General features: G+C 58.5%; 1 protein-coding gene across 8 annotated transcripts; it reads right to left on the bottom strand.

Annotated features, from left to right (window-relative positions):
- Positions 1-210: 210 nt before the first annotated feature.
- On the bottom strand, positions 211-14,799 carry Camsap3 (calmodulin regulated spectrin associated protein family member 3). 8 transcript variants are annotated; one of them, XM_026414949.2, is made up of 19 exons: positions 14,652-14,799; positions 9,181-9,434; positions 8,534-8,656; positions 8,359-8,454; positions 8,150-8,182; positions 7,205-7,252; positions 6,806-6,944; positions 6,125-6,264; positions 5,957-6,050; positions 5,832-5,886; positions 5,560-5,633; positions 5,172-5,241; positions 3,591-3,813; positions 2,314-2,453; positions 1,911-2,218; positions 1,442-1,541; positions 1,048-1,160; positions 850-968; positions 211-765 (listed from the first exon to the last, which is right to left on the bottom strand). In XM_026414949.2, the coding sequence occupies exons 1-19, from the start codon at positions 14,797-14,799 to the stop codon at positions 460-462; spliced, it is 2,583 nt and encodes an 860-aa protein (XP_026270734.2). In that variant the 3' UTR covers positions 211-459. The 8 variants fall into 8 exon arrangements, with proteins under 8 accessions (XP_026270734.2, XP_026270730.2, XP_026270736.2 ...); XM_026414945.2 differs by having other exon boundaries at positions 3,591-5,076; XM_026414951.2 differs by lacking the exon at positions 8,150-8,182.
- Between the last annotated feature and the right edge of the window lie 3,762 nt (positions 14,800-18,561).

Raw genomic sequence — 18,561 nt, forward strand, 5'->3', positions numbered from 1 at the left:
ACAGCCACACAGGAGGAAAATGGGGAAGCAGAGGAGGCCCCGGGAGAGGAGCTGGTCATGAGCCTCCTGCACCAAGATATCAGCTGAAAGGCTACTGAACACCCTAGGAGGAGGGGTGTTGGGGCCATCTAGGGGGCAGAAGAGACAAACTAGAATTAGTTCAAGAGAGCAGGAGACCGAGACCCAGCCAACCTTGGGGAGGTGACAAGGCTCAGCTTCTCTTTACATTATTTTATTCAAGAAGGTGGGGAGGACAGACAAGGGGACTGAGCTGAGCCCTGAGTCCCTGAACCTCCCAGCTCAGTCCCCACAGTAGGACCGGACTCAAAAGTTAGGGGGTGAGGACTCCAGCCCCACCCATACAAGGTCGGAGACAGGACCCAGGAATACTGACCAACTGTCCTCCAGGGGGCGGCGGCCAAAGCTCAGGGGCCCAGCCCAGGCACACCCAGGGTGGCGCTATTTGGGGGTGCTGCCGCCCTTCTTGGGAGTGGTGGGCTTCTTGCTCTGCCAGAGATGGCCCTGGATGGTGAAGGCGTCCACGCTCATAGACATGGTCTTGGCGGGAATCTGAGTGAAGCGCTTGCGGTCTGAGTTGTACTTGTAGATGCCTTCCACCATGGCGGGGGTGACAGTTCGGGGGCCATAGCCCGCCAGCCGAGACAGCTCCTCCGTCTCCCCAGACAACGTGTAGAGCGCCCGGAACTGGCAGCTCGAGTCACGGAAGAGGATCAGGAAGTGGTTGGCCTTGCTCTTCTCAATTTCCTAGTGGGTGGTGAGAGCCGTGAGCCAGCCAGGTGGGACCACTGACCCCTCTCCTGCCTGGCAGCTGGGCAGGTGCAGGCTCACCTCAAGAATGCGGTTCTTCTGCGGCTCGTTCACCTTGCCCGCCAGGCAGCAGTGCGACAGGGCGTTGTGGATGATGAACTTGTTGGACTTGGCGCTGGGCTCCTTGTACAGCCTTGGACCTGGAGGGAGGAGGTCAGCAGGGGCGACCAGGGGCCAGGAGGAGCCTGCTGCTCACACCTTGCCTGGGGCCACGCTCACCTGTGTACTCGGGCACTGACGCTGGGGAGGAGGCATTGCTGCCATTCTCCCAGTCGCGCTCTCGGCTTCCGGGCAGGCGGCTGGGGGACATGAGGCCAGATGGGGACGGCGCCCTGCAGCAGCAAAGGGGTGGAAGGAGTGAGGTGGTAGCAGAGGCGAGCCTAGCACACGCAGAGGACACGGACACTGACACGGGCCAGATAGCCCGATCCGTGCTCATCCCTAGGCACCACAGGCTCCAGGGCCCTCGGCCAGACGCAGGCAGCCCCAGCCTCACTGCGCAAGCAAGCGTGCCTCTGTCCCAGGGGGCATCCACACCCAGGCCACGCCCCACTCCAGGCATAGGGGGTGCACACACCCACAAGCTCTGGGCAGTCACCCCACCAGAGCTCACCGCGACGTGGGCCTTTTCACACCGAGGTGATTGGGGGCCTCATTGGCCACAGTGGACAGGGACAGGGTGGACTGAGAGTAGATCTTGCTGAGCCTCGAGCCTGGGAAGAGACCCCACAGGTCAGCCCCACCTGAAGCCCCCATCTACCTGACCCAGCAGCTGCGGGGGTACAGGCAGGCCAGCCCTGCCAAGACCCCAGCCCTCTGCAGCCCCCCAGCTCAGGCCTCCCACACCCCCGCAGTGAGGGGGCTTTGTCCAACACCCCCAAGAGGGCCTCACCAGCCACGGAGGGAAGGCCTCCCCCCCCTGTATCCCCCCAAAGGCAGGGTCAACCCCCTTGGGGACCTTACCACTCATGCCCACCCCTGCCCAGCACCCCTACAGACCCCCTCCCCACACATCCATGGGGCCTCCCCCAGAGAGCCCCAGAAAGGGCCCTGGGCAGGCCCCACCCCCACAGTGTCCTCACCCAGCAGGCCGCGGGCTGGGCTTCGTGCCAGGGCCGAGTCATCGCAGCAACCAGAGCGTGGCCGGGGGGCCCTCCGCCCGCCGCGACCCGGCCCCCCGGTCCCCGTGGCCCGGGGCCGCAGCACCTTATCAAGGTCGTCCATCAGCTTTAGCTGGGCCCGGCGTTCATACTCAAGTCTCGTGAAGTCCCCTCGCCGGGGGCCCACCTCCTCCTCAGCTGGGGCCCGGGCAGCGGGGATCTGGGTGGCCACTGGGGCCACAGGAGCCGTGGGTGCTGCAGGGGCGGGGCCAGGGGCCTCCTGGGCCAGTCTGCAGAGGAGGGGAAGCCAGCAGTCAAAACGGCACGGGGTCCCTGGGGACAGGAAAACCAAAGGCAGGGGTCCCCCAGCCGGGCCCAGCCTCACCTCACAGACTCCTCCCTCCGCTGCTCCTTCTCAGCCTCCTGCCACTGTTTGCGTCTCCGGGCCTCCTCTGCTCGACGCTGCTGCCGCTCTAGGAGGCTGGCCCGCTTTTGAGCCATCTCATCCTCGGGCTTGTCTTCGTCCTAGGGGAAGACACAGTCCAGCTGGCCAGCCCTCCCCTGCCGTGGCTGGAATCTCGTCTCCACTGACCCAGCTGGCCAGCCACTCATCCATCTTTTATAAACGCACTAAAAGGATTTAACTGCCTACTTTACACTGCCCTATGCTAGGTATGAGGGATGGGCAGGACTGTGGCACTGCTCGTGCCGAGTGCTTAACCCAACGGAGAAGACAAGGAGCACCGGGCAGGTGAATACCTCGAGGAGGAGGGTATGGGGCCCTGCAAGTCTACACTGCAGGGAGAGGCCTATCCTACCCTGGGGGCACTGAGGAGGCTTCCTGGGAGAAGCACCCCTGGAAATGACAAGGGCTTAACTGGGCAGGGGTGATGGGTGATAAGAGCCGTTCAGAGAAAGCAAGTGCAAAGGCTCTGAGGCCAGAACAAGCCCAGCAGAGGTGTGAGGATGATGTGGCTGGGATGCACAGCTCACAGGGAATGGTATAGGACACGGTCAGAGGTGAGCAGAGCCCAAAGTCATGGGGAGGACTTTTATCCTAAGAGCCAAAATTGCTGAATGCTCAGTGGAAAGTGAGTGGGATTGGAAGGAGGTAGCAGAGATGGGTCAGGAGGTGACCGCACTGGCTACCATGATGGTCCAGGAAGCAGGGGCCATGAAGAGGAAGAGCACAGGACAGGATCACAGAGAGGAACTGGTCACTGGGAAGAGGTGCCATGGAAGACCTTGCCCTGTCTGTCCACCTACCCACTCCTGCCCATCTGCCCATCACCCACCCATCCTTCACCTACCCACCAACTACCTGTCCATCTGTCTACCATCTAGTCTCTGTCTCTCCACCCACCCCATTCATGTGTCCATCTGGCCACCCACCCCCATCTGACCACTCATACCTGGCTATCCACCCTTCTATCCACCCATACAACCTATCCGTCCATCTACCCAACCATCTACCCGCCCACCCACCCACCTATCCGTGCATCTGTCCAACCCATCTATTTACCCATCTTTCCACCCATCCATTAGTAATGCCCTGTCTGTCTGTCCAACTATCCACCCACCTCTTCCAGGCCCCACGCACCCCAGATGTGTCCTCACTTCCTGGCCCGGCCATTCTGTTCCCCTGTCCCCTCTGTGACTCACCTTATAGAAGAAGCCAAGGCCAGCCCGAGGCTCTCCCTCGGAAGAGGCTTCTTCCTCTAAGGAATCCTCGGCCCCAGGGGGGCTCCCATCGCCCTCCTCCTCGGCAGCAGGCTCTCCCAGGCTAGCCAGGGGGATCTCGATGAGGCCAGGCCTGGCCGAGGGCTCCTCGGGAGGTGTCCCCTCCGCCAGGAGGATGGAGGAACGCGTCTGTACAGGCACCTGGCTTGGTGAGAACTTGCGCAGATGAGGGAGGCTGTCCACGTCGTGGGGTGGGGTGAGCACCCTGGTCAGGGGTGCCAGGCGCAGCTCCGCTGGCCGGGCATGTTTGGGGCTGCGAGGTGCCGGGCTGGGGCCAGGCCCCGGACTTCGACGAGCAGCGGGAGCACGCCGGGCAGGGCTGGGGGAGGCAGCTTTGGGCCCCGCTGTGGGGCCAGGAATGACCCATGCAGCAGGTGGTGGGGCAGGTCCAGGGGCCTCCTGGGGGGCCAGAAGCCGCTGCTGCTGGTCCGTGAGCCTCTGCATGTCCCGCTGCAGTGAGCTCAATGCAGCACTTAGCTTGCTGACTGCTCGGTTGTAGTCCCCCAGGCCCTCTGGGGGCACTGGGCCCAGCTCTGGGGAGAAGGTCACTGACTTAGGCCGTGAGGATGGCTCACCCTGGCCCTCACCTGCTGGCCGCTCGCCACCAGGGGCCAAGCCTGGCTCGGCCTCCGCCTCAGCCTCGGCCTCGGCCTCAGCCTCCCCTGCGGCCTCCCGCGGCTGCACCTGTAGAAAGGCGCTCTTGCCCAGCCGCTGGCGGTGCTTAGCAAAGATGGCCTCAATGCGCCGCTTTTGGGCCTCTATGGCTCGGCGCTTCTCTTCCAGCCGGGCTCCCAGCTCACTCATCTCTGAGCTCAGGGCCTCAGGTGCTGCTGGAGTGGACGTGGGGGACCCTGCTCCGGCCTCAGCCTCAGCCTTCACCAGCTGCTTTTTGCGTTCAGCAAAACTGGTCATCTTCACCTCAGAGTTGGCCGCCGCTGGGGATGAAGCCACCGCCTTCGGAGACCCCTCGGATGGGGCTGGTAGTTTCAACACCTCCCCCGAGGGGCAGGGAGATGGTTTTGAGGGGGCCTCTGGGTGGGACACGTAGACGGGCGCTTTGGCAGGCCCATCAGACAGCGGTTTCGAGGCCCCCTCGGGCAGGTAGGAGGGGGCCAGCGGCGGTTTGGAGAGCCCCTCCGGGGAGTGGAGGTAGAAGCTGCCGTCGGCGGCCCCGTCCGGGAGCAGCCGGGGCTCGGCACTGTGGATGATCTGCAAGGCCTCCTCGATGGTGGGCAGGTCGCCAGGCTCCGGGGGCGGCTGGGAGGGCGGCCGGGCCGGCACGGGTCTCGGGGGACCGAGACTATCCGAGCTGACGGAGCGGAGCAAGACGGGGTCTCCCATGACGACATCCACGTCGCTGTCCAGGCCAAAGGGGGTGCTGAAGGACACAGCCTGGGAGAGGGGACGGCTGGCGGCCAGAGGGAGGGGTCAGCCCCCAGGCCGGCCTCCGCCCTGCCCCGCCCAGCCTCCTCCACTGGCGCCAGGCCCTTGAGACGTGCTCACCTGAGCTGGCGGTTCCAGGCCTTGCCAAGGGCCTCCATGTGGGACATGGACGGAGAGGACTTCAGGGAGCCTGGGGAGGGGCAAATGATCACTGTGGGGTCACTGGGGCCCTGGGTGAGGTCAGCGTCCTCTGCAAGGTCACCAGATGAGTCACTGATGGGTCATTATGTGTCTAGTCAGATGAGAAGTTTCCAGAAATGGGTCCCGGGGGCCCTTTAGTATCATTAAGGGATGCTGAGGAGCCACAGGAGAAGTCCTGGGGGTCACCTTGGGGTGACAGCGAGACCCAGGGCGGGGCCACTGGAGGGGTCATTGAGAAGACATAAGGTCAACTGGGGCAGTCTCTGGGGGTGAGTCCCTCACGGTAGAAGCTGCCCCCATTCCTCACCTGTGGATCCTCGGAGGGGGGACTGGGGGCCGCCAGGTGACAGGAGCGGGTGACGGAAGTTGAAGACAGGAGAACTGCCGGGAGACAGGCTTCAACCTTGGACCCCGTGGCCACCTCGCTCCCCCACTGCCACGTCCCCTCCCCACCTTGCACCCCAACTGCCGCCCCGCCCCTGCTCCCCCCCACCCTCTCGCCTCCCGGGTATTCCCGCCCCCTCCCCAGCCCCTGGGGGGAGGGGGAGAAGCCCACGGATGCACCCCACAGGACCATACCTGCTGCCACTATTGTTCTGAGGTGGGGAGGCCTCAGTGCCCCGGGGGGAGGCAGCTGTGACACAGAAAAGAGGGTCAGGCATGGCGTGGCCCCCAGCCCCACCCAGAGAGCGGCCAAAGCTCACCATGCCCGTCCGGCAGGTCCTTGGCCTGCACAAAGTCAGGCTTCAGCACCTCGAAGCACATGAACATCTCGGCCAGCAGGACCACCAGGTTGACCTGCAGGCGGGAACGGGTCAGCGAACAGGCCACACCTCCCTGGACACCCGCCCAGGCCCCCGAGGCAGCCTTACCTTGAGGGGCGGTGGGACATAAAGCAAGTCCTCAAGGGACAGCGGGCAGCCACGAGGAAGGCGGGAGGCACAGAAATCCTGCACCAGCTGGAGATTGTACAGGCTGTCCGCCACAGACATGGGGTCCTTGAGGCACACCTCTGCAGGGACAGGAGGCCTGGGTCCCCGGCTCTAAGGGGAGGAGGAAGGGGGCCCCGGGGAAACCCAGCAGCCAATACCTGAGGACCTACAATGGGCTGGGTCTCGTGCCAGGTGCCCTCTGGAAGGGGCCTACCAAGACGGACCGTGCCTCCAGCCTTTGACTCTGCCTGGAAGACTACACCCCCAAGAGCTCAACTCGGAAACCTTTGTCTGACCACCCGTCACTCCCTGGGGCACCTCATCCCAAAGGTACTTCTAGATGAATTTATTGTCTCTCCCTGTGTCCACGGGCATCTGTGGGGTCAGGTGAGACGTGTGCCTCTACCTATTCTCACAGGATCCCTGGCACACAGTCCTGCCACAGGCAGAATTCTTTGAAGCCCAGAGAGGTTTAGAAACTTGTTCAAGGTCACATAGCTGATTTCAGAAGCTGCACGCATAACCACCACGTCACCCTGGTCTCTCAGACCTGGGGACAGAAGCCTGGGGGCTGGGGCTGAGGACACCAGGCTTCCAGATGCGGCTGGCCCATTCGCTCACCCTCAAGTCGTAACAGCTGGGGGCAATAGCAGTGGATGGTGGCGGCCAGGGCCGCCCCGCTGGCCAGGTCCTGGAGGCTCGTCACAGTTGGGAAGCAGGGGGCACGACGGGCCACGGCACGGTCCTTGCGGTATCGGATCTGTGGAGAGGACCCAGGTCAGATCAGGGGTCAGGCGGGCCCCCCAGGTCAGCGGTCATGCAGGCTGGGTGGGGAGGCCTGGGGTTTCCGCCACGAGGGGGGGGCGGGAAGCCGGGGGTCCCAGAGCCAGATGGTGGGGGCCAGCCTGGAGCAGGGGAGGGGCAGCAGCGAGAGGCAGAGGAGGTGTCTGCGAGCAGGCAGGCCAGCAGCAGGGGCTGGGGACAGGGACTCCTGGGAGCCAGGAGTGGGGGATACATTACCATGGGGGGTTTGTTCCCCGACTCCTTCAAACAGAAGGCAATTGCGTGCTGGGGGGAGAGGAGCAGCCGTCAGCAGGGCGGGAGGGATGCTGACCTGCGGGCCCCCAAGCCCACCTCCGAGGAGGGGAGTAGTCCTGACCCCTGTCCTGAGCGCTGGCCGTCCAGCTCCCTGACTTGTGTTCCGGCCGGCTTTGGGGACCCCAGCTCCTCCCAGCCATGAGGGACCCCACAGAGCAGCCTCCCATGCAGGGAACCCTCCTCCCATATGAAACCCAGGCCCCAGCTTGAGGAGAGGATGCAGAGGAAGCAAGTAGGCAGGAAGGGAACCCCCCAACCCAGACCCCAGGGTGGGGGTAAGGCGTGAGCAAAGGTGGGGAGCCATCCAGTCCAAAACTCCCCCCACTTTCCCCCTGTCTATCTGTTGCAAAGACAAATTCCATGAAACAGAGAGGTTTAAATGCTTGTGCGAGGACACACAGCTAATTAGGGAAGACAGATTCAAATGTCAAGCTTCAAGAAATGGGCTTCCTCTCAAAGCCGGGATTTTTTCCTTAGGGAAACTGAGTGCCTTGGTTAGGAAGGTTTAAGGCTCTTCCTGTTGGCTGGGGAGATCCCCCGTGTGTCCTGCCCACTGGGTTCAGGATGGATTGGGGTTCCCCCCACTTCAACTAACAACAGGGGTCTGCCCTCTTAGTTAGTGGCAGAGGCTTTGCCCTGGTGACTCACGGGAAGTTCACCGACTGCCAGTTCCCCAGGTGGGCTGGCCCTCTCGGGTAATAATCAAGACTGTACCCTTCCCTTGGTTCACTGGGGGGTCCTCCCCAGCCCCACCCCCTTTGCTCACAGCTAGTGGAAGAGAAGAGGATGCAGACAAGCAGGCAGAACTGAACACACAGACAGCAACAGCAGGGCAGGCAGACGGGGCAGACAGACAGCCCCACTTACAGGAACCAGCTTCCAATACCAGCGCGTGGGGCACTGAGGGGCAGAGAGGGGTACAGCAGGGGCCGGTGCAGGGGAGAGGGCAGAGAGAGAGAGAGAAAGAGAGGGAAAGAGAGAGTCACCTCCAGCCACCCCCAACCTGGTCCTGACCACCCAGCCCTCTGGCAGCCAACCATCCATCATTCTTCAGGCATGCACTGCCCTGGCCTCACCGAGGGCTGCACCGGGGCTGCCCCATCTGCAGGGGCAGCAGGAGACACACGCTGGGCCGCTTCTTGCTCTGTCTTTTCCTGCAGCCTCCTGACAGTCTGGGGGCCAAGGAGAAGTTCAGAGCTCTGCTCGCAGGATGGTCCTGGTCCCCACCCATCCTGGCCCAACCCCACCTACCGTGTCCACCCAGAAAAGGAGCTTGTGCTCCAAGCTGGTCAGAGCCAAAGGACCAGGCAGCGTCTTGGTCCACTCGAAGGAGAAGGCAACCATGAGGGCATCAATAACAGCTAGATGGGCTCCCTGTGGGGGTAAGGGCTAAAGAATGAGACCAGAAGGTAGGGTGGGGGCTCCCTTGGCTAGAAGCTAGAGGCGGAAGGGGGGTGAAGTAGGAGGGGATCAACGGGCCTGGGGGGGGGTTGGTGCGGGTCCTTGCGGGCTGTGGTCCTGGAAGAACCACTCAAAATGGGCCGGGCCTTGACATCAGACCTAGGCCTCAGCACAGAGCGGGCCAGGCAGGGAGGCTTTGGGGCCAGAAGTGTGTCGGGGGGCGGAGCCAGGCCTGGTAGGAGGGGTGAGGGGCGGGGCAAGGCTTGGCAGGAAAAGCCAGCCTGACGGGTGGAGCTACCCTGATGGGTGGGGCTTTGTGGGAGGAGCTACCCGATGGGTGGAGCTTGAAGGGAACAGCTAGGTTTGGTGGGTGGGGCCCCGAGGTGAGGGCCAGGCCGGGTGGAAAGGCCTTGGAGGAAGGTGGGCCCCAGGACTCGGGGTTCAGGGAAGGAACCAGGCCTGGCGGGAAGGACCCACTGGGCAGGGGCGGAGCCTACCATGAGAATGGGCTGGTGTCTCAGGTCAGCCTCGCGCACAGGGCGCTCGGGCAGTGCTGGCACTGTGCCCCTCCGTGCCAGCAGGGCCAGCAGTGCAGAGGGGCTAGGAGGTGTCTCGAGCTGCGGCAGCGCCTGGCGCCAGGCCCGGCAGTAGAGCTCGGCCGAGAGGAGCAGCCGCGTCACCGGGGGCTTCACGTGCTCCTGCGCGTACTGGTCAGTATAGAAGGGCTCCCACAGCTCCGGGGGCACGTGCTCTGCAGGGCATGTGGGAGGGGCATGCCGGGAGTCAGGGCCACAGACACCACTCACAGTGACAGGGCCCCAACTAAGAGGGCGATCTGGGAACCTAGCGGAAAGGAGGGAATGCGAGCCGTTTGCCGCAGGAAGGAATGAGGGTCCTGCGCAGGCAGAGAGGGCTGTGCTGGCCCAGGCCAGAGGCTGGGAGAAAGGACAGTGCCTCACAGAGACGGTGGGCTGTGGGACAGCGAGGGGAGGCCACAGGGAAAGACAAGACCCTGGCAGCCCAATCGCAGAAACCTACCCGTGCGCACCGGGCGCTGGCTTCACAAAAGCCCTTCTCAACCCTAGGAAGCAGCCAGGGCGCCTTACAGAGCAGGCACAGAGAAGGAAAGTAACCGGCCCAGGGCCACACAGCTCTCCAATGCCAGACTGAGAAGCAAACCCACACCCCAGCTTGGTGGCTGGGCAGGGTGAGGTGTGAGGTGGGGGCAGGGCATGGAAAGTGGGAGGTGACAGAGGCCAGAGCTTTGAGGGAACTGAACTTGGTAACTAAAAAGAGGCGGAGGGGAAGAGGAGGAGGCATGTAGGGCTCCAAGGGGCCTGAGGGAAGAGATAGGGGCAATGGGATCAGTGGCTGAGAGGGGAACAGGAGGGACAGCAGGTGAGAGGGTAAAAGCAGAGTGTGAGGGCCTTAGGGACACCCTGGAGCAGAGAACATGAGGGGATGGAGCCTGGAGGAGCGGCGGGGTCATGTCAGAGGTGGCCACCAGAATCCTAGGTAGGGGGCAGAAGTTGGCATAGGCTCCAGGGTGGAGAGGAGAAAGCGTGGCAGATGTGGGGAGTCCAGGAGATGACCGCGGTCAACATGGGGGACGCTGCCCATGCTGCTGTTCCAGGCAGCACATCTCTTTTGGAGCCTGGGGTTCTCCATGGGTCTGAGAGAAGGGGACGGGGGCTTGCATCAGACCAGACCTCTCCCAGGTTGCCCTCTTCAAAGCCAGGCTCCAGTGAAAGGACCCAGGCATCCTCGACAGAACTCCTTCCTGCCACAGCTCCTTTCCCACCTCTTGAACCTGCACTTGACCTTCCCACTTAAGCCCCACCCCTGTGTAGAGCCATTCTTCTCCAGCCTCCTGACAGAAGAGGGATTTCCGGGCTCACTTCCTCCTCCCTCTGCCTCCTGCCCCTTCCCTGCCGATTCAACCCCCTGGACCTGGCTTCTGCCCTGTTTCCAGCCTCCCCGCCACACATCTGGGGCCTGTATGCGCCTGGGCTCTCTGCCCAGCACCACCTCCTTCCCCCTGGGGTCTCTGTATATATACATGGACATGCCTCACCTCACCCCTTGACTGCTTCCATATATCTGAGGACTGTTACCTGCTGCTGCCCAGGCTCTGGGTTCCACTCCCCCCCCCACCACCAAGGATCTTTCATTATCCTCAACATCTTGCTCCAAACCTCCTGCTCCTCCCTGTCCCCATCACAGTGACAAATCACCATTCCTTTTTTTTTTCCTTTTCTTTCTCCTCCTTGCAGTGCTAGGAATGGAACCAGGGCCTCGTGCATGCTAGGCAAGCACTCTACCACTGAGCTTATCTCCAGCCCTTTTTAAATTTTGAGACAGGATCTTGCTAAATTGCTGAGGCTGGATTTGAAGTTGCAGTCCTCCTACCTCTGCCTCCCAGGTATCTGGGACTAGAGACAGGCACCAGTGCACCCACCTTCCCCACCCCACCCCACCCCACCCCCAGGGGTTGAAGCTCTGCCTCTTAGTTACATCCCCAGTCCATTTTATTTTTTGAGACAGAGTCACTAAATTGCTGAGGCTGGCCTCAAACTTGCAATCCTTCTGTCTCAGTCTCCTGAGTCACTGGGATTATAGGCGTGCACCACTGCGTGGGCTCCTTCTTTATCCCCACTCACATCCAATCAGTCCTCTAGTTCAACCCTCTGACATCTCCCAAATCCAAACCCTCCTATCTCCCCAGACCCTGAGATCAGCCCAGTGCACTTCCTGCTCCCATCAGTAAAATGTAACAAGTTTCTTTCCCCTAAGACTTTTCTCAGGGCCTTCAACCTTCAAGATGATTAAAAAAACAAAAACAAAAACAAGTGAGCTAAGCTACTGATTGCCAAAGTTTCTCAAGCAAGCACTCCCTCTGTACCAGTGTCTTCCTTGACCCTATTTGTGTTGTGGGAATGGCTGTCATGTGCATTTTAGGATTTTAACAAAATCCCTGGTCTCTAACTAGATGCCAGCAGCACCTTCCTCTCAGGTAGTGACAACCAAAAATGTTTCCAGACACTGCCAAGTGTCTTCTAAAGACCAAAACGTCACAAGATGAGAAACACTGCCCTATGCTACAAAATGTTTATTGAGCATCTACTGCAGAGCAGAGCTGTCCTATGGAAATACAATGGGAGCCACATAAGTAGTTTTATGAAGTTTTCTAGTAGCTATGTTGAAAAATTAGAAACAAGGAACATTAATAGTGTAGTTTATTCAACCCAATATGTATTCAAAACATTATTTCAACATGTAATCAATAAGACCATTATGAGATATTGAGATATTTCACTTTTTTTTTTTTTTTTGTACCAAGTTGGATCCAGTGTCTAGTTTACCTGACAACACATCTGGATTCAACCAGCCACACTGCAGGTGCTCTCACAAGCATTTGGGGCTAGTGGCTAACCTACTGGACAGCAAAGCTCTGGGGCACAGTGTTTATTTATATTGTGCCCTTCAATCCATCCTGACACTTTCCTTACTCCATTGTTCAGATAAGAAAACCGAGATCCAGAGAGCTGAATTAAACTTGTCCAAGATGGCACAGCTAGTAAACTGCAGAACCCACATAAACTGCTTCCCTCGCACATCTTACTGATGTTCTGATTTCCCAGACTTATTTAACATAGAAACTTTCTTATCTCCAAGTGTGTGCTCTGCTGAGGCCATCTGCCTGCATTCCTGCAGAAGCCTCTCAGTTCTGTACCTCAGGGCCATCAGAACCATTCCTTCCCCAGCCTCAAGCCCCATTGGGCAACAGCACATCTGATCTTGTCAGTTCCCAAACACCTGCTATGGCTCCCCACTGTCCTCAGATCCCCGCCTCCTGAAGTCTCAGAGTCTCCCTCATCTCCAGCCTCCCCCCACCACCGCTGGGACCTGTGCGTTCTTCTGCGAGAACTCCTTGCCCATCCACACCCCCTGCTTTACAGAGACTCCTTCCCCTGGCAAACTCCTACACATCCTTCAAGACTCAAGCTCCTCCTCCTCTGGGGAGCCTTCCCTTCTCCCTCCCTCCCAGGAAGATTTGAGGGATTTCCTCCCCCCAAAGCATCACTGCCAGCTCCACACCGTGGAGCTTATCACTCTAAGCAGCCACGATCCGGTTTCATCCCATCCCCCCTCTCCTGTATCCCTCCCCTGTACTCCACATCCTGAGCACCCAGCACCGGCAGGCACCTGACAAGCACTGGTAGAGTCGCCAAGTTCATGAATCCAGAGCGCTCTGCTCCCCTCCATTTCAGGGAGATGGATAGGAAAGAGGCTGAACTTGACCCTCAGGGTAGTGGCAGCCACCCGAGGGTGTCACACAGCAGAGGGAGCTGGGTCAGAATACAGCAGGGTGAGTCAGAGCATCAGGACGTTAACAACCCCCACAGGAGGATCTGCTTTCTATTCTGTGAAACGGGATAGTAACCCCTGTTCTGTCTCCAGCCAAGGAACAATGAATGATATTCATAGTATTAATAAAAATCACCTTTCCAATCACACCAGAACCAACAGAAACCATTTAGCGCGTACCAGTTGCCAAACACGATGTGATTCCTCGGTCAGTACCTCTTTGATGCCTCCCAGCAACCTTGCCCAAAAGGTACGGGGTCTCAATCCCCAGTGGGCTGTCCTGCCACATGTGTGTACCCCACAAACACTTTCAGGCATAGATAAATAAGTCCATGAAAGCCTTCCTTTACAGAGAGGGACACAGAAGCTCAGAACTGAGATAATTCCTCCCCATCCTACAGAAGCTGCCACTCAAACTCGATTCTGACTTGCAAAGTTAAGCTTTCTATAGCCTCATAACCTTGGATGTGAGGGGGCTAGGCAGTCCCGGGTCCCAATCCTCAATCCTTTCTTCCTCTAGCAAACCCCTGGGGGTAGGTAGGCCTCAGAGTGGGTCATGCATGGAAGGATACTAGGGGAAAGTGGAAGGGACAGGCTGGAGCGGAAGCAGGAGAGGGATAGCTGTCACTGAGACCCACACCCAGAACAGGTTGGTCTGGGAAGGCCACTGAGAAGGGGGATGGGCTGTGCCCAGCCAGTGCCAAGACCAGTAGGCAGGACCAGTGGGAAGGCAGGGCGTCCCCCCACCGCTCCCCGGAAGGCCCAGACCTTAATTAACCCCTGGAGTCCCCAGGGCCAGGCCCCTGCTCCCAGCTCTGGTCTAGGGCACTGGAGCTGCCCAAAATCAAGACAGTGAGCCCAGAGCTTCTCACCCAGAGGACCCACCCGCATTTTCCCCGTAGGGGTGGCCTGGGTTATTTAGATATGCAGGCCTGGGGAATGCCCTAAAGGGAGAAGGCCCTGAGGCGGAGGCCCCCACCCGGGGCAACCCTGGACAAACCCTTTCGCTTTACAGGGCTCGCCTGCCTCCCTGGTAAATGGGGCAATAAGTCACAGCTGCCAGCTGCAGGCCGGGCGGTGGAGGCAGGGGGCTCCCAGAGCTCGCCCCGCCGCCCACAGCGCAGGCAGGGCCGACGCGGGGCGTGTGTCCTGCCGGGGAGCGTGCAGAGCTGTGGACCCCAGCGCTTACGGCCCCGCGGGAGGCCGAGGACAGTGGGGAGGGGGTCATCGAGGGCGCGTGATGTGTGTAAAGAGAGGAGGGCGTGCAAAGCCAGCTGGGGGGTGTGGGAGGCGGGTCCCAATGGCCGGCACCCGTCGACCCCACCCGACCCGCAGATCCCGCCCCGCTCACCTGGGACTCGGGACGCCAGGGTCCCTAAGGGGAGCTGTGCCGGCGCCCCACCCCCATCGCGCTCCCGCAGCCCAGTGGGCAAAGTCCACCGCCCCGGCCGAACAGGAAGCTCTGAGGCCCGGAGCAGCGGGCCGGGGCCCGGGGACCCCTCGCGACCAGGGCTATTGTTCCCACGGCCCTGGCCTCCCGGGCCGGGCGCCCCGCCCCCCGCACCTGCCGCGTCCGGCCCGCCGTCCCCCGGCCGGGTACCTGCGCCCCCGAATGCGGCCCGCAGCACCCACGCCAAGCTCGCAGCAGCCTTGGCCCGCGAGAAATCGTACTGGTCCAGCGACTTGATCTCGGGCACCAGGAAGGTCCTCCGCAGCGGCCCGGGCCCCGCGGGCGCCGCCTCCACCATGGCGGCGCCGGGGCTGCGGGCGCCGGGTCCGCGCTCAGGCTGGGCTGGGCTGCGCCGCGCCGCGCTCGTGCCCTGGCCGGGCCCGCCGCCGCCGCCGTTGCTGAACCAGGTGCGGCCGCAGGCGCGGGCGACGCTGCGTCGGCCCCGCCCCGGGGCGGAGCCCAGGTGCGCTCCGCCCCCCGGACCGGACCCGGACCGGGGCGGGTCCTCTGGTCTGGCCTCGCCTCGCCTGGCCTCGCCTCGCCAGGCTTTGCCTGGCCCCCAGCTGCCGATGTCCAGGGCCCGGCGGGCGGGACTGCAGTGATGGAGGGGGAGGGGCGCTGCGGAGGAGTGTGTGTGTGTGTGTGTGTGTGTGTGTGCGCGCGCGCGCGCGTGCGCGTCTGGGGCACTGAAAAGGATTAGGGACCCTCTGGATGCGTGTGCAGGCCTGAATGTCTACACTCAGATCTGTGAACACCTGCGCGGGCTTGTAAAGACTGGCCAGTAGGCAGCGTGTGCGTGGGTGCACCTGCTTCTAAGGCACAAGAACCTGTGTCCTCCTATCTCTGTGCATCTCTAAATATATTTGGGTAGTGACTTGGAGGACGTCTGCGTGTGTATATGTGTGCCTGAGTGGGACACTGCATGTATGTGTAAGAGTGTGTATATGTGTTTTTAACTCTTGTGTAGAAAGATCAATATTAGGTAGATATCTGAGAACAAAAGAGTGAGGGTATCTGTTTTGTGAGTGTATATATGAGTGTATTCATTGGTGTCTAAATGTGTTTGTACTTTGTATAAGTGTGTGGTTATGTTTGTGTCAATGCAGGAGCATGAAAGAGAAATTGAGAGTGAATGTATGCATTTGTGCAGGAGTGTGGCGGTATCTAGGAGTGTGGATGTATAGTCGTTAATGGGCATATTTGAGAATGTCTTTGTACCTGGGTATCTGCAGTACGTGTTGGGAGAAAGCTCTGATCCTGTGTAGATGAGGACACTTTTGAGTCTAAGTGGATTTGTATATGAGTATGTGAATGTGGCTATGCATACCAGTGTGTGTATACGAGAAACAATTTCTGGGTGTTAGTTTTGTACACATGTAATCAGTCCTTTGTATTCTTAGATTCTACATCCATGGATTCAACCAACCAGGTATTAAAATATTTAGAAACAAAAATGCATCTGAGCCAGCCAGGTGGCAGGTGCCTATAATCCCAGTGGCTCAGGAGGCTGAGGCAGGAGAACTTCAAGTTCAAAGTCAGCTTCAGCAACTTAGAGAGGCCCTAAGCAGCTCAGCAAGACCCTGTCTCTAAATAAAATACAGAAAAGGCTGGGGGTGTTGCTCAGTGGTTAAACACCTCTGGGTTCAGTCTCTGGTACAAAAAAAAAATGCATCTGAGTTGAAAGAACAAAGCATGTACATTCTTTTTTCATGACATTACTCCATAAATGATACAGTGTAGCAACTATGTAGACAGCATTTACATTGTATTAGTTGTTCTAAGTCATCTAGAGGTGATTTAAAACATGGGAGGGCTGCACATGTTCTATGTAAGATTTTGCCATTTTATATAAGACTCAAGCACCTGTAGTTTGGAATCTGCAGCAGGTCCTAGAACCAATCATCTTCAAATACCAAGGGATGACTTTATGTGTGTTTACATGTAAGTGTACCGTGGCTTTGAGTATATGATGAGGGTGACAGGTTTTGTAAGTCAAGAAAGTGGGTATAAATGTTCAAGAATTCCCATTTCTGAGTGTGTTCATGAGAGTGCACACATGCACATTTATCTAAGAAATGTATATTTGTGTACTTGAATGTATTTATGAGTGATATGAATCTGATTGTTTCCATATGAAGGTGTGTGTTATGTATGCAGATATGTATGCACATGAACATAATTGTGTGGATATATTTGTATACATTTGTTTACCATTTATTTGTGTGTTCCATTGTAGTTTTCTGTCAAAACAGCTGTGTAGCCGGGCGTGGTGACCCATGCCTATAATCCCAGTGGCTCAGGAGGCTGAGGCAGGAGGACCGCAAGCTCAAAGTCAGCCTCAGCAACTTAGTGAGGCCCCAAACAACTCAGGGAGACCCTGTTACTAAATAAAATACAAATAAGGCCTAGGGATGTGGCTCAATGGTTGAGTACCCCCAGGTTCAATCCCCAGTACAAAACAAAACAAAAAACCCACTGTGTGACTCTTAGCTGTGTAAAATTGTGAATGCACAAGTGTTTGTGTTTGCAAGTATTAGATCTTTCCAGATCTATAAGTCCAGGTGTGTATACATGGGTGTGACTGTGTAAATAACAAGTGTACACATGTATATGAGTTTGTTCTCTTTATGTATCAATTTCTGAGTGTATTTGTGTGGTTAGAGCTGGGTGTTTACATCTGTGTAAATTTGTGGAAATGCACATGGATCTGTATGAGCATTCAAACCCACAAGGTGGGCTGGGGATGTGGCTCAAGCAGTGCACTCACCTGGCATGCGTGCGGCCCGGGTTCGATCCTCAGCACCACATACAAACAAAGATGTTGTGTCCGCCGAAAACTAAAAAATAAATATTAAAAAAAAAATCAAACCCACAAGGTGACCAGATACATGCATGTGCATGTGTTTTCTGAATATAAACCAAGTATCTGAATGAACCTCTGCATATGTATGTGTTTGTGGCATCTGGATATTAGCAGATGACTGTGCTCAAGTGTATGGGTCTGTATGCCTGAGTGGTTGTGTTCATACATACGTGTATTTTTTTTTTAATTTCTTTTTAGAGAATTTTTTTAATATTTTTTTTTTTTTTTTTAGTTTTCGGTGGACACAACATCTTTGTTGGTATGTGGTGCTGAGGATCGAACCCGGGCCGCACGCATAGCAGGCGAGCGTGCTACCGCTTGAGCCACATCCCCAGCCCCATACGTGTATTGATTTGTATTGAGGTGTATTTATGTGTCTTATACAAGTGAGACTGGGTGGGCAACTTCTGAGCAAATGTAAGTATGTGATCTATAACTACAGAGAGGATTTCGATCACACAGAGGGCTACATAAGTGCTTTAAGATAGAAAAAACATCATGCCTACCTCCAAGACACCCCACCCCAGATGGTGGCCCCTGAGCAGGCCCGGGTTGAAATTCCAGAGTCCTGCTGCCACATGTTGCCCGCGTGTGTTTAGGTGTGGGTCTCATGGTCTAGAGCGTGTGACCAGGCAAGGGTGTGGGTGTGCCGAGAGAGGGGAGCTGGGCGTGTGCCCTCCTGTCTGGATGTGCCTGTGCCAGATTGGGTGTGGGCACACAAAGGGCCAGTGTGTGTGTGTTGGAACACACGTGTGAATGTGCATGACGCACGGGTCGCGTGCCTCGGATCCTGTCCCAATCCCTTCTAGCACCTGAACAGGGTCGTTTCTGCGCCAGGCCTCCGTTTCCCAATCTGCAGCACTTAGGGGGATCTAAGGCTCAGGGCAGGGGGGTTCCGGGCAGGGAAGGGTGCTGGCCTCGTGCTCAGTCCCTTCTGCACGCCAGCTCACACTCCCGTGTTTGCTCTTTCTGGGAAAGTTCCCATGACCTCCACGGACCCGGGAACAAGGTGCCTCCAGCTGCTTGCTGCAAACACTCTAAGGGCGCGAAGAGAACACGCACCTTTTCGGCCCCAGGAGGGGGCTCTGGGCCCAGGCCGCCCTGGGCTGGGAGGCGCAGGGGGCGTAGGGGGTGGCGAGGCAGCAGGAGCCGGCTCGGTGCCCCCGCCCGGGCGCCAGGGGCCTCCTGAGGCCCAGC

Source organism: Urocitellus parryii, chromosome 3 (assembly GCF_045843805.1).
Source record: "Urocitellus parryii isolate mUroPar1 chromosome 3, mUroPar1.hap1, whole genome shotgun sequence".
Lineage (NCBI taxonomy): Eukaryota > Metazoa > Chordata > Mammalia > Rodentia > Sciuridae > Urocitellus > Urocitellus parryii.

Excerpts from the sequence above, each read along its gene's own strand:
- Camsap3 (XM_026414945.2), bottom strand. The coding sequence starts at position 14,799 with ATGGTGGAGGCGGCGCCCGCGGGGCCCGGGCCGCTGCGGAGGACCTTC. Across the intron at positions 2,454-3,590 it reads GCCTTGGCTTCTTCTATAAG|GACGAAGACAAGCCCGAGGA; the intron begins GTGAGTCACAGA and ends GTCTTCCCCTAG. Across the intron at positions 2,219-2,313 it reads CGGAGGGAGGAGTCTGTGAG|ACTGGCCCAGGAGGCCCCTG; the intron begins GTGAGGCTGGGC and ends CCTCCTCTGCAG.